Source organism: Podarcis filfolensis (genome assembly GCF_964270895.1).
Source record: "Podarcis filfolensis genome assembly, chromosome: 10".
In the NCBI taxonomy this organism is placed as follows: Eukaryota; Metazoa; Chordata; class Lepidosauria; order Squamata; family Lacertidae; genus Podarcis; species Podarcis filfolensis.
This window is the reverse complement of record NC_139612.1, coordinates 73,185,271-73,198,807: the sequence shown is the minus strand read 5'-3', so window position 1 is coordinate 73,198,807 and position 13,537 is coordinate 73,185,271. Positions and strand designations below refer to the sequence as shown.

General features: G+C 47.1%; 2 protein-coding genes across 5 annotated transcripts in view; one reads left to right on the top strand and one right to left on the bottom strand.

Moving 5' to 3' along the window:
* The window catches only part of LOC310744064 (uncharacterized protein), a gene marked incomplete at its 3' end in the record, with an annotated part of 46,040 nt that extends 45,387 nt beyond the window's left edge, over window positions 1-653 (bottom strand). The window contains exon 1 of the mRNA XM_083574807.1: window positions 605-653. The remainder of the gene's footprint in view (window positions 1-604) is intronic.
* The window catches only part of LOC310743001 (uncharacterized protein), a 34,948-nt gene extending 21,713 nt beyond the window's left edge, over window positions 1-13,235 (top strand). The window contains exons 1-3 of one of the 4 annotated variants that reach the window (XM_083573023.1): window positions 2,309-2,463; window positions 10,165-10,308; window positions 10,849-13,235. In XM_083573023.1, coding sequence (XP_083429149.1) covers window positions 11,034-12,287 — 1,254 coding nt within the window. In that variant the 5' untranslated portion in view covers window positions 2,309-2,463; window positions 10,165-10,308; window positions 10,849-11,033 and the 3' untranslated portion in view covers window positions 12,288-13,235. Of the gene's footprint in view, window positions 1-2,308; window positions 2,464-3,267; window positions 3,518-10,164; window positions 10,309-10,848 lie in introns of those variants that run through there. The other 3 variants (XM_083573024.1, XM_083573025.1, XM_083573026.1) reach the window with 3 other exon arrangements.
* Window positions 13,236-13,537: the final 302 nt, after the last annotated feature.

Sequence of the window (13,537 nt, the reverse complement as noted above, 5' to 3'; positions counted from 1 at the left end):
CCCCAAGGATCATCTAGCTCAACCCCAGGCAATCTGAGAGGCCACGCTTGCATCTGGAGGAACTGAGCACTGGAGGAGAAAATGGGCCCTGCAGGATCAGGCCAGAGGCATCCCTCCTATAGGGGAGACAGAGAAGAGGAGCCACCCATTGCCCTCTCCTCCTCCTACTCCACGGATTGGCCTCCTCCTCTTTTAACGCCACCTTTATTGGTGGCCTCTGCCTGTTGTGGGAGGGAGTTCCACAGGTTTTACTCTGTCCTGCAAGAGGAAGCGCTTTCTCTTCTCTGCCATCCTTCCTTCTCCTTTCACAGGTGAGGTTTTAGGGACCAGCGTATATTTCATGTTCGAATGTTTCCATCCGCGGACAACCTCTGTTATACAAGGGGAATGATCCATACATCCGAATGGGGGTCCTCTGCATGCATTTCCCCACTCCTGGACCCAAGACCCCTCCCCAAGGGGCCAGCAGTGCATCCATGCAAAGGAAGCGCAGAGCTGCCGCCCTCCTGCGACCCTCCGCGCCCTGACTTGCCCCCCTCTTGCCATGCAGCGCTGGGACCCCCGCTCTCCCCATGGGCCCTATCCTGGGAGAGAGGAGACTCACCGGATCCCAGCAGGCGCCCCCAGGCAGCCTCTGCAGAGCCAAACCAACGGGACCCCCACACGCCCAACTTCTTGCAGGAAAGGGAGGGAGAGGCTTTTGATCTGGAGGATCTTGCCCCCCCTCTTACTTTCCTGTCTAGGAATCTAGCTCGTTTCTGTTCAATCCTTGGCAAGCCGAGCGCACCCAACTCACGCCTCTCCCTCTCTCGAGAGCCGGAGCATCGCGCACCAATGGCATCCCGAGAAGGCGAAGGAGGAGAGGTTTGTGGATTATTTCCGGCAACGGATACATTCAGTTTTGGACAGCAGCTGAACAGCTGGCCCCTGAACACGGGTCCTAAGTAATCTTCACTGGCTCCCGGTCCACTTCTGAGCACCATTCAAAGTGTTGGTGCTGACCTTGAAAGCCCCAAATGGTCTCAGCCCAGTAGAAGGGGAGGAGCACCTCCACGTCCATCGCTCAGCCCGGACACTGAGGTCCAGCTCCGAGGGTCTTCTGGCAGGTCCCTCATTGCGAGAAGTGAGGTGACAGACGGCCTTTTCGGTTGTCGTGACTGCCCTGTGGAACACCCTCCCACCAGATGTCAAGGAGACAAACCTCCATAGAGGCCTAAAAGCAGCTCCGTATCGGGAAGCTTTTAATATTTCATGTTGGGTCATGTTTTCTTCTATTCTTTTGGAAGCTGCCCAGAGACAATGTTCTTGTTCTTGTTGTACATGTTGTTGTCGTTGGACACCCAGCTTTTCATAGCCAACAACACAGAGATAAAGGGCTGCTTCGTTCTGTGCTTTTGGACTCCTATGTGGGCTTATGGTTCTGGGGCTTGTGGATCTCATGGATTTAATGTCTTGCCATTATAAATGCACGGGGATAAGTGCATTTACACAGACACATTTCCGCAAAAAGACTAAAACTCCGGCATGTAGCCGCAGGTGATACAATAGGAGCCTTTCTGCAAATGGCCTTTGCAACACAACTCACTGGGTGGTAACAAAGTAGACACATTTGCCTCTTTTCAACGTAGCCCCGTTTCCTCAATGAATCCACCCATTTCTTGATGAAATGTAACTTCTGCCAGGAAAACCTGAGCTGAAATAGTAAGGAGAGCAAAACAGCAGCCCTGTCTGACCCCAGTCACGTGGCAGAAGATTCTTCCTGAGGCCCCCCCCCCCCCACGTGAGATGGGTATCACATCATGGATGATCCATTGATGATCCATACGATCCATTGGTGATCCCCATGATGCAAGCAGACTGGGCCAAAGAGCAGATCTCTATGCCTGAATGAAACGGGTCTGCGGTGATGGTTTCTGGAGACAAGAAATCCGCCCATTCCAATGATCTCTCAGGCTGGCCAGGAAAAGGCAGGGAGCAGGAATCGCCAGGCATCCCGACGGACAGACTTGTCATGTTGCCAAAACATGGAGTCTGATCTGATTTCCATGCAGAACTCATTTTGTGACTTCGCTGTTGGATTGTCGGGATCAGCGCCTCCCCCCTCTCCTGATCCCAGAAGGAAGACCGGGCGGGGGATTTCCTCTCCTCCTTCCCCCCCACCCGCTCAACACTTTCCCTCCCCTCCCGGCACATCCTCCTCTCACCCCGCCATCCCAAATCCCTCCCCCAATACATTGCTCCTCCTCCTCCTCCTCAAATCCAGCTTCTGCTCCAGGAATGTGTGGGGGGGGTGAGCCCCCTTCACCTCTGCCTGCTTTTCCCGGAAGTGGAGCTTCCACTCCGGATTGCTGCTCTGCCCCGTAGCTCGGGGGGGGGCGCTTTCGGAAAGAGGAGGGAGGAGGCAGGGGACCCCCCCCCCCGTGGATGTTGCAGGAAATGAGAATCGGGAGCGAGGACAAAGAGGTAAAGGGGTCGCGGGGGGGGAGAGGGGAGAAGAGGACCCATAGACCCCGCCAGCTCCCCCAAGCGCCTTCCGTGGGGCCTGGATCCCGGCACGCGTGCAGCGAAGGGGGCTTTCCTCGCAGGGCGGACCCCTCGCCCGGTTTCCCAGGCTCCGCGCGTCCCATGAAAGGGTTAAGGGGCGCGAGAGACGCCTGGATAGAGACCCCCCAGTCCCTCCCTTGCTCCTGTTCTTGGGGGGGCCCTAGGATGGAGAGATGGGGCGCGCAGGGCGAGGTGTGAGTCGCGCTAGAGTGCAGGGGAAACTGCGGGAGAGAGGGAGGGGGGAAGGGAAGAGGAGCACTCGGGGGGGGAGATAGGAAGACCAGTTTTTTTGGGGGGACTTCTCAATCGTGGCTTCTTTGGGCAATCTTCGAAGGGGCCGCCTTGCCTTCTCCCTCCCGCCCAGGAATCGACCCCCCCCTTCAGGGCGACCAGAGAGGGATCCCTGGAAAGTGGGGGGTGGGGTCCTGTCCCCCCACCCTTCCTTCCTGCAATCTCCATCCTCTTCCCACCCCATAAGCCCCTGCCCTGTCCAGACACAGCGAATCTGCCCAGTCCAACCACTGGTCCCCTGGAGAGGAGAGGAAATCCCCAGAGGAAGAGGGGAGGGGAGAAGCCTGCTCAGAACCGGCTCTTTGTTTCCGCCATCCCACCCAGGAAGCAGCCAGAAACCTTTTCCTCTCTCTCAGGCTTCCATCTTTAATGTCTTTTCTGCTGAGGATGAGGATAATGTACACCTGTCATCAGAAACAGGGGTGCAGAGTCCATGGAATGGCTCTCAGGATTGATACAGAAGTTGCACCTCAAAAGCATTTCTGTTCCTCTTATTCTTTCTAGGCAATGTCAGAGTGACTGACAAGCTGAGATACAATCCTTCAGCATCTGATGACAGCCATTGGACAAATCTTCCCAGTCAAAGGACCCATTTTCATGATAGACAGTGCCTGGGGCTGGAGGCTCTGCACACCGGGTGTGCCTGTGCAGGTCAAAGACTGCCAGTATTAGCACAGGTGAGGTGTGTGACTTCCCCAAATTTACAGAATGTATGTGAATAAGCGTTCGTGGGTGGGATTATAGTTTACGGCAACCCTGTGATTTTCTCCACCCATAACATTTCATGAGCTGATATTGCAGTACAAATTCCAAAATAACTAGAAAAAATCACAATGTAATAAGAATGATTGTAGTATTTATATCCTGTCCATCTGGTTTGGTTTCCCCAGCTACTCTGGGCAGCTTCCAGTACAGTGGTACCTCAGATTATGTACTTACCGTATTTTTCGCACTATAGGACGCACCGGTTCATAGGATGCACCTAGATTTGGGGGGGGGGGAATAAAGGGGAAAATTTTTATTTCCCCCCCCCCAGGCGTGGGGCTGGGGCGGGGGAAGCCCGAGCTTCCCCCTCCCCCAGAACGGGACCCAGAGCCATGCCAAAGCTGCACGCAGCTTTGGCATCGCTCTGGGAGCTTGCGGGGCTGGGGGAGGAGGAAGCCCTCCGCCAGCCTCCAAACCATGTCGGGAGACAGCGGGATGGCGCGCTGCGCCTCTCCCACTGTCCCCCGAGTTTGCAGGGCTGGCGACGGGGAGGAGCAGGCTTCTCCCCCCCGCCAGCCTAGTAACCAAGTCGGGGGACAGCGGGAAAGGCGCGCTGTGCCTCTCCCGCTGTCCCCCGAGTTTGCAGGGCTGGCGACGGGGAGGAGCAGGCTTCTCCCCCCGCCAGCCTTCTAACCAAGTCGGGGGACAGTGGGATGGCGGCGTTCCGCCTCCCCGCTGTCCCCCGAGCTTGTGGGGCTGGCGGTGGGGCTCTCCTGAAGCCTGGAGAGCGAGAGGGGTCGGGGCGCACCGACCCCTCTCGCTCTCCAGGCTTCAGCGAAAGCCTGCATTCGCACCATAGGACGCACACACATTTCTCCTTCATTTTTGGAGGGGGAAAAGTGCATCCTATAGTGCGAAAAATACGGTAATTTGTTCTGGAGGTCCGTACTTAACCTGAAACTGTTCTTAACCTGAAGCACCACTTTAGCTAATGGGGCCTCCTGCTGCTGCTGCTGCTGCTGCACCGCCGGAGCACAATTTCTGTTCTCATCCTGAAGCAAAGTTCTTAACCTGAAGCACTGTTTCTGGTTTAGCGGAGTCTGTAACCTGAAGCGTATGTAATCTGAGGTACCACTGTACACATAAAAGACAGTAAAACATCAAACATTAAAAACCTCCTGACACAGGGCTGCCTTCTGCTGTCTTCTAAATGTCAGATAGTTGTTCATTTCCTTGACCTCTGAAGGGAGGGCATTCCACAGGGTGGGTGCCACCACCGAGAAGGCATTCTGCCTGGTTCCCTGTACCCTCACTTCTTGCAGGGAGGGAACCAGCAGAAGACCCTCAGAGGAGTCGCTCCTTCAGGACTACAGCGCCAAGGCTGTTTAGGGCTTTAGGTCACAGATCTTGCTCCTCCATAATGATCTCCAAGACTGACATATAGTTAGCAGAGTAGGAAAAAACACTCAGAGGCAGCAAAAAATTCATTCAGCAGATAAATTAAGTAATGAATCCAAAAAATCACAAAAACGTAACTTACAGTAAAACCCTAACTTAGTATATCAAAACAGCACTCAAGTAAGAAACACACAAGCAGAGTAGAGAATTGCAGAATACGAAGTGCGACCAGGCGCCTTTCAATACTGTAATTTATAAACAATTCAATGCCAGAGGAACCTTGAGACTGAATGACAAGCTTGGCTCACTCCAGTTTAAGCCAGCATCTTCTGGTACCCAAAACAAGGAAGGTTCAGCATAATCTCATTACAACTTATTCCACCACCTGCTCTCAGCAGAAAGGAAACTCCCTTATCAGCTAAAATGTTCCAGCTAGAGAAAACATCAGCTTTGACTCACACAGAGTAAAACCAGCAGAACCTTCTTGAACCAATAGACGAGGAATGATCTCTATACATTAGATCAACAATTTTCTTTTCCTGAAAAATGCAGCCATGACACTTACAGGTCAACACCAACAGTTTGAATTGCGCTTGGAAATGCACTGGGAGCCAGGGAAGATCCTTTAGGACCAGTGATATGTGGTCTAGGCGGCTGCTCCCAGTTACTAGTCCAGCTGTCACATTCTGAATTAGTTGCTGTTTCTGTTTCACCTTCAAAGGTAGCTCCATGTAGAGCGCATTGCAGTAGACCAAGCAGGAGGTAACCAGAGCATTGACCACTCTAGTGAGACAGTCTGCAGGCTGGTAGGATCTGCCTGCCACCTGTTCCCCAGGGACAGTGCTTCTGTCTTGTCAGGATTCAACCTCAATCTGTTAGCCGCCATTTATCCGCAAACCACCAAGGCCACCAACACAGGCCATTCACTATCTTCACTGGTTCCAATTTAAAATATAGGAAGAGCTGGGTATCACCCACATGCCTCTGAACACCCAGCCAAAAACCCCTGATGATCTCTCCCAGCGGCTTCATATAGATATTAAAAAGCATGGGGAGAGGACAGAGCCCCGAGGCACCCCACAAGTGAGAGCCCAGGGGTCTGAACACTCATCCCCCAACACCACTTTCTGGACATGGCCCAGGAGGAAGGAGGGGAACCACTGCATAGCAGGGTCCCCAGCACCCCTAGAGGGTCCAGAAGGATACCATGGTCAAAGGTCTCCAAAGCCGCTGAGAGCTCCAGCAGAACCCGGGAACAGCTTTCCCCTCAGACTCTAGCCCATCAGAGATCATAAAGCAGCACAACCAGGGCAGTTTCTGTTGCATGATGTGGCCTGAATCCCAACTGGAAGGATAATGGTGGCAGAAGCTTTCCTGGTCCTGCACCCCCAAAAGCTCCAGGCACAGGACTTTCATTAGCTTTGAAGGGGCCATCGGTAAAAAGGAAGGAAATTAGTAAAAACTTTGCTAATTTTTTTGGAAAACTATATAAAGAAGGTCCAGAGACTCTAGAAAAAATAATTGATTATTTGGGCAAAAATAAACTACCAGTAATACCTAAGGAAAAAACTGAAATCTTGAACTCACCAATAACAGCTATGGAGGTGCAACAAGCTATACAGAGATCAAAATTAGGAAAGACACCGGGCCCAGATGGTCTTCCAGCTAATTACTATAAAAAGTTAGAACAAGCATTATTTCTTCCCATGAAAGACCTAATGAATAATATTCTGGCAAATGGAAAACTTCCGAAAACCTGGAAGGACAGCTTTATTACCCTTATCCATAAACAGGGAACAGATGCCTCAAACATGGCCAATTACAGACCCATTGCACTGCTAAATAACGATTACAAGATATTCGCAGACATTCTTGCAAATAGATAAAAATGGTGCTGAAAGAGATAATTCATAAAGACCAAACCGGATTTCTTCCCGGACGATTTATGCAATCCAATATTAGATGTGTGATTAATGTATTAGAATATTTGGATATTAAAATTTATAAACCAGCAGCTATTATGTTGGTAGACGCTGAAAAAGCTTTTGATAACGTGTCCTGGAAGTTTATGAAAAAAATTAATGGAAGAAATCGGACTGGGAGAAAATATTTGTAAAGGAATAAATGCCATCTATTCGGAACAATATGCAAAATTGATCATCAATGGAAGAATTACTGAGGAGTGCAAAATAAACAAGGGAACCAGACAGGGCTGCCCACTGTCTCCACTGATATTTATCTTGGTGATGGAAGTCTTGAACAATCAGATAAGACGGGATCAGCTTGTTAAAGGCACCACTCTGGGAAATAAAACATATAAAATTAAAGCTTTCGCGGACGATCTACTTGTTATGACTGAAAACCCTAAAGAAAGTCTGAAAAGAGTGCTGGAACTGATTAAAGAATTTGGAGAAGTGGCAGGCTTTAAGCTGAATATAACAAAAACAAAAATGCTTGTTAAAAATGTATCCACAGAAGAAAAGGACGACTTAGAAAAAATATTGCGCCTGAAAATCTCTTCAAAAGCGAAATACTTGGGTATTTGGATCACCCCCAAGAACATAAACTTATTTCAGGATAATTACACCAAAACTTGGCTAGAGATTAGAAAAAACTTGGTAACCTGGAGTAAACTAAAATTAACATTTCTGGGTAGGATTTCCATTATAAAGTTGAATGTGCTTCCAAAATTAATCTTTTTATTTCAAATGATTCCGATACTGGGTGAAGCAGGTTGTCTCAAGATATGGCAAAGAGAAATTTCTAAATTTCTGTGGGAAGGGAAGAAACCTAGGATTAAACACCTGATCTTAATAGACATAAAAGGGACGCGGGTGGCGCTGTGGGTAAAAGCCTCAGCGCCTAGGGCTTGCCGATCGAAAGGTCGGCGGTTCGAATCCCCGCGGTGGGGTGCGCTCCCGCTGCTCAGTCCCAGCGCCTGCCAACCTAGCAGTTCGAAAGCACTTACAGGTGCAAGTAGATAAATAGGGACCGCTTACTGGCGGGAAGGTAAACAGCGTTTCTGTGTGCTGCGCTGGCTTGCCAGATGCAGCTTTGTCACGCTGGCCACGTGACCCGGAAGTGTCTCCGGACAGCGCTGGCCCCTGGCCTCTTAAGTGAGATGGGCGCACAACCCCAGAGTCTGTCAAGACTGGCCCATACGGGCAGGGGTACCTTTACCTTTACCTTAATAGACATAAAAGAGGGAGGAGGCTTTTCCCTACCCGACTTAAAACTTTACTACAAGGCAGCCTGTTTCACCTGGCTAAAAGATTGGTGCACGTTGCAGGATCCGGACCTCCTGGATCTGGAAGGTTTTGACAACCATTGGGGATGGCACGCCTACCTAATATATGGAAAAGCGAAAATTCATAAAAAATTTACCAACCATATAATAAGAAAGTCACTCTTTGCTGTATGGGAAAAATATAAAGACCTGATGGAGCCTAAACTCCCGTGGTGGACTTCTCCAGTAGAAGCCATAGCAGTAAAACGGAAAAATATGCAGGAAAGCTGGCCAACATATAAAATACTTCTAAAAAATGAAGATAACCAAATAAAATTTAAAAAATTTGAGGAAATAAGAGAACACATTTCAGACTGGTTCCAATACCATCAGTTATTTGAAAAATTTAAATCTGACAAACAAAAGGGGTTCTCAGTAGAAACTTCCCGATTCGAATCTGATCTTGTAAATTCTAAAAGAAAAACTCTTTCCAAAACTTACCGACTCCTCCTTGACTGGACAGTCAAGGAGGAGGAGGTAACAGTGGCAATGGTGAGGTGGTCCCAGGATTTTGGCCATTCAATAACCATGGCCCAATGGGGAAATTTATGGAAGATCAATTGGAAATTCACAAACTGTTACATGATTAGAGAGAACTTTCAAAAAATGCAACATCGATGGTATTTAACACCATGGAAACTTTCAAAAATGTATAAAAATGTGTCAAGTAATTGTTGGAGATGTGGAGACTCAGGAACATTCTACCATATGTGGTGGACATGTAGGAAAATACAGGTATTCTGGGAGAGTATACATGCAGAACTGCAAAAAATGCTAAAGATCTCTTTCAATAAAAAATCAGAGGCCTACCTCCTGGGAATAACAGATTTGGATATTCCACAAAAGAGGAAGGGTATCTTTTTATATGCGACAGCGGCAGCAAGAGTTTTGATCACAGCAAAATGGAAGAGTAATGAAATCCCCTGTATACAAGATTGGATCCAAAAGCTGACAGAATATGCCGAATTAGATGGTTTATCAGAAAAAATAAAGAATAAATCAAAACAGGAATTTGTTTCTAAATGGGAGGTTTTCAAAGAATATCTGAAAAATAAATATAGTAGTTTAAATTCTGTTGCAGCATTCGAGGAACTTCAGTAATAGTTGCTAGGTAGATAGAAGAAATTAGATTTATTGAGAACAAGTTTAATTATGAAAAAATGTGTATTGGCAATAAGTAATATGAATTTGAAATATGGAATAGACGGGAAGTTGGGTCTTTAGTGTTAAGACCAACAGATGTTTTATTGCTTGCCAAGAAAACTATGTGTTTATGGTTATTTTTGTAATTTGTGTGTAATTTGGTTTTTGTGTTTTTTGTGTTTTTTTTCTTGTTGTATAAATAAATATTTAAAAAAAGAAGAAGGGGCCATCGGATACTTGGTGATCTTTTCTTCAAAAGACAAATATTCTGAATAATTTTTATTTGATGTATGATATAAGCAGCACTTCTATTTTACATATTCCACATTGGAGAGATTTTGATACACAGGTCTGAGTTCATCGCTCCCCCTGAAACTGCTGTGTTAGCAGTCCTGCCAGCCTGGACAGTGTGTTTGGGGGTTCAGGGCTGCCTACAGAACAAGACCCCCTTCTCAGCCTGGCTTATATGGTCCCAAGGAAAGCAGAGCAGTATGTTAGGCACCAGCTTGGCTACAGGAGTGAGTGGAAGGAGGTGTGCAGGACACCATCCAACCGCCTTAGAGACTCCACTCTGGATTTGTGTAGGTTTTCCTCCCTAGCTTTTTCTACTCCTGAAGATAACTCAAAAGGAAGCGAAGGAGTGCACCAAAGTATTACGACTAGAGTTTTCCTTCTTGATGGGCTCCCTTCCCTGGTTGACGAGCCCCATCTGCCCTTCATTTTCCTCTGCAGAGTGGGCAGAATCTGCCTTCTTGACTGTGGGATTCACTGTTGTTCTCATCCTTTCCATTCACCAGGGCCTGCCTTCACCTCAACAGAATTCCCTAATACACCAATGATTTGAGACCCATCAGCTATCCTCACCTGGTTAAGCCAGCCAGTTGAAGCCGTTCCTGGGATTGTGGCCCCTATTCCATCCTGACAGCTTCTGGAAGAAACAGGTGAGAGCTGAGTGCAGGGTGAGGACCAATGGTGGATAAATTACCCCGTAAGGTGCATGACATTTCCCCCACCAAAGGTACTACCGCTCCCCTAACACCCCATGACATCGTATGATTATGATCTTTAAGACAGAACAGGAATAAACTCATGTCCCCAGAAATAACACAACTTCAGGCCATTAGTGAATCAATACTACATTTCCAAGGTACTGCATATTCCACTAAGTACAGTTTATCATTTTGCCTTGAATATCCTGCTTTTCAGTGTCATTTTAGGATAGTCCTGCGTCAAAAGACAGGCACGAGATCAGACAGCACATCGTTCTTTAAAAAATCAAGCTGCTTTATGAACATTGGTTGAGGATTAGGAAAGGTTGCTGATGCATTACTATCATTTGACATAATTGCATATTCATTTCCTGAAAGTTGGGAACATGGGTAGGAGGTGAGGGAATGTAGGAGACGTTGAAATAGGAGAAGGTGCTAATGGAGCTTGATGTGTTCTCTTTCCCTTTGTTCTCTTCCTTGAAACCAAAACAGGATTCCCTTTCCTCCCACTCTGAAGAAGGAGATGGAGAAGGCAGTCAGAACTCCAGGGGATGGGTCACCTCCCCCCCCCCATTAGGAATAAAAATTAAAATGTGTGAAATGCGGACTATGTTCATTGAATGAGCACACATAGTTCACATCAATGACCTCCAACAGGGGAGAAACCATTTAAAGGTATGGAGTGTGGGAAACGTTTCACTGATATTGGAAAACTTAGAACACATCAACGGACTCACACAGGGGAGAAACCATTTAAATGTATAGAGTGCGGAAAGGGCTTTAGTGATAATGGAAACCTTAGAACACATCAACGGACTCACACAGGAGAGAAACCATTTAAATGTATAGAGTGCGGAAAGGGCTTCAGTCAGAATGGAAGCCTTAGAACACATCAACGGACTCACACAGGGGAGAAACCATTTAAATGCCTGGAGTGCGGAAAGAGCTTCAGTCAGAATGGAGACCTTAAATTACACCAGCGGATTCACACAGGGGAGAAACCATATAAATGCATGGAGTGCGGAATGAGCTTTAGTGATAATGGACACCTTAGAAGACATCAACGGACTCACACAGGAGAGAAACAATTTAAATGTATAGAGTGCGGAGAGGGCTTTAGTGATAATGGAAGCCTTAGAAGACATCAACGGACTCACACAGGAGAGAAACAATTTAAATGCCTGGAGTGCGGAACGTGCTTCAGTCAGAATGGAGACCTTAAATTACACCAGCGGACTCACACAGGGGAGAAACCATATAAATGCATGGAGTGCGGAATGAGCTTTAGTCATAATGGAAGCCTTAGAAGACATCAACGGACTCACACAGGAGAGAAACCATTTAAATGTATGGAGTGTGGAAAGTGCTTCAGTCGGAGTGGACACCTCAATATACATCTACAGACTCACACAGGAGAAAAACCATATAAATGCATAGAGTGCGGAAAGAGCTTTAGTGATAATGGAAGCCTTAGAAGACATCAACGGACTCACACAGGAGAGAAACAATTTAAATGCCTGGAGTGCGGAAAGTGCTTCAGTCAGAATGGAGACCTTAAATTACACCAGCGGACTCACACAGGGGAGAAACCATATAAATGTATGGAGTGCGGAAAGGGCTTTAGTCATAATGGAAGCCTTAGAAGACATCAACCGACTCACACAGGAGAGAAACCATTTAAATGTATAGAGTGTGGAAAGTGCTTCAGTCAGAGTGGACACCTCAATATACATCTACAGACTCACACAGGAGAAAAACCATATAAATGCATAGAGTGCGGAAAGAGCTTTAGTGATAATGGAAGCCTTAGAAGACATCAACGGACTCACACAGGAGAGAAACCATATAAATGTATGGAGTGCGGAAAGAGCTTCAGTCGGAGTGGACACCTTAGAAAACATTGGCAGACACATGACGGAGAAACTGTTTAAATGTATGGCGTGTGGTAGGAGCTGCAGTCAGAGTGGAACCCTTGATTTATGTCAACAAACTCACACAAAAGACAAACATTATAAATATCAGGAACGTAGATAGAGGTTCAGTCCTAGTGGAAGTTCTAAATCAACAGACTCACGGACAGGAAGAACTTTAGGAGTTGAAACCCTACAAACCATCAACAAACTCAAAGAGGAGAAGCAATTTAAATGAAAAGATTGCAAAAAGTGCTTTATTTACAACGGAGTGTTTAAGGAACATCCAGGGACTCTCACATGGAAGAACCCATTTTGATGTCTGGAGTGCAGGATGTCTTCCTCTCAGAGTCCACTCTTTTCTTCACAGAAATGAACTCAGGAGGAAATCAGTCTTTAACACATGTTGTGTATGTGAAGTTCTGGAATTTATGTGTAAAACTGTATAGTAATGAAATATTGAAGGCAATGTCAAACAATGTGATTATGATCTAAGATATAAAGTACCTTTCGATAGAGAAGGGGTGAGGGTTTATCTGGATTTCTGGTGGTCAGTGAGGATTAGGGCTGGGCGATATATTTTTCCATATTGGTTTCTAGACCACATCATGATAACCTTTCAAAAACAATTGATATGGCAACACACCACAGATCACAGTGTCTGGGATGCTCATTTGCCTGGAAGCAGCCAGCAGAAAGCTTTGCTTCGTGAAGCCCCTGCAGATGCCGAGTTCCTGACTTCCCTCCAAAACCACAGGAAGTGAAACACACCTCCATTGCCCTGTGTCCTTCCAGCCTCTTTCCTCCCTTGCTCCCTTCTGCCGGTTTGTGTGCCTGACTTAGATATCCTGTGTAGTGTATTTCTTTACAGCTGAAACTGGATTTGCTCTCAGAAGCAAAGTTTTGTGTATCACTGGGGCCCAGGGAGAACTGTATGCTTTGAAAACTCAGTTAACTATTACTGAAGAAGTCCTTCATCCTCTGTGTGTGTTTTTGACCTCAGTGTGGGACTTGCTCTACACGTGGCCCCTACCCTGCCGATACTTGGCTCATGCCCTGGAGTTTCTGTACTCGAGCATGCAAGATGGGTGCATCTCTGTGTGACTTGTTTTTGCACCAAGCTTTCTCACCCCCCCACCACATGATCTCTGAATGCTGCTTCTTCACTAGAACTTTTCCCTGCCTCCTACGTGTTCTGAAGAAAACATAATTACTGTAATTTAATGGGAGATTTTCCCCAAGCCTTATTGCAAGAGGGGGAAGGATGGGTT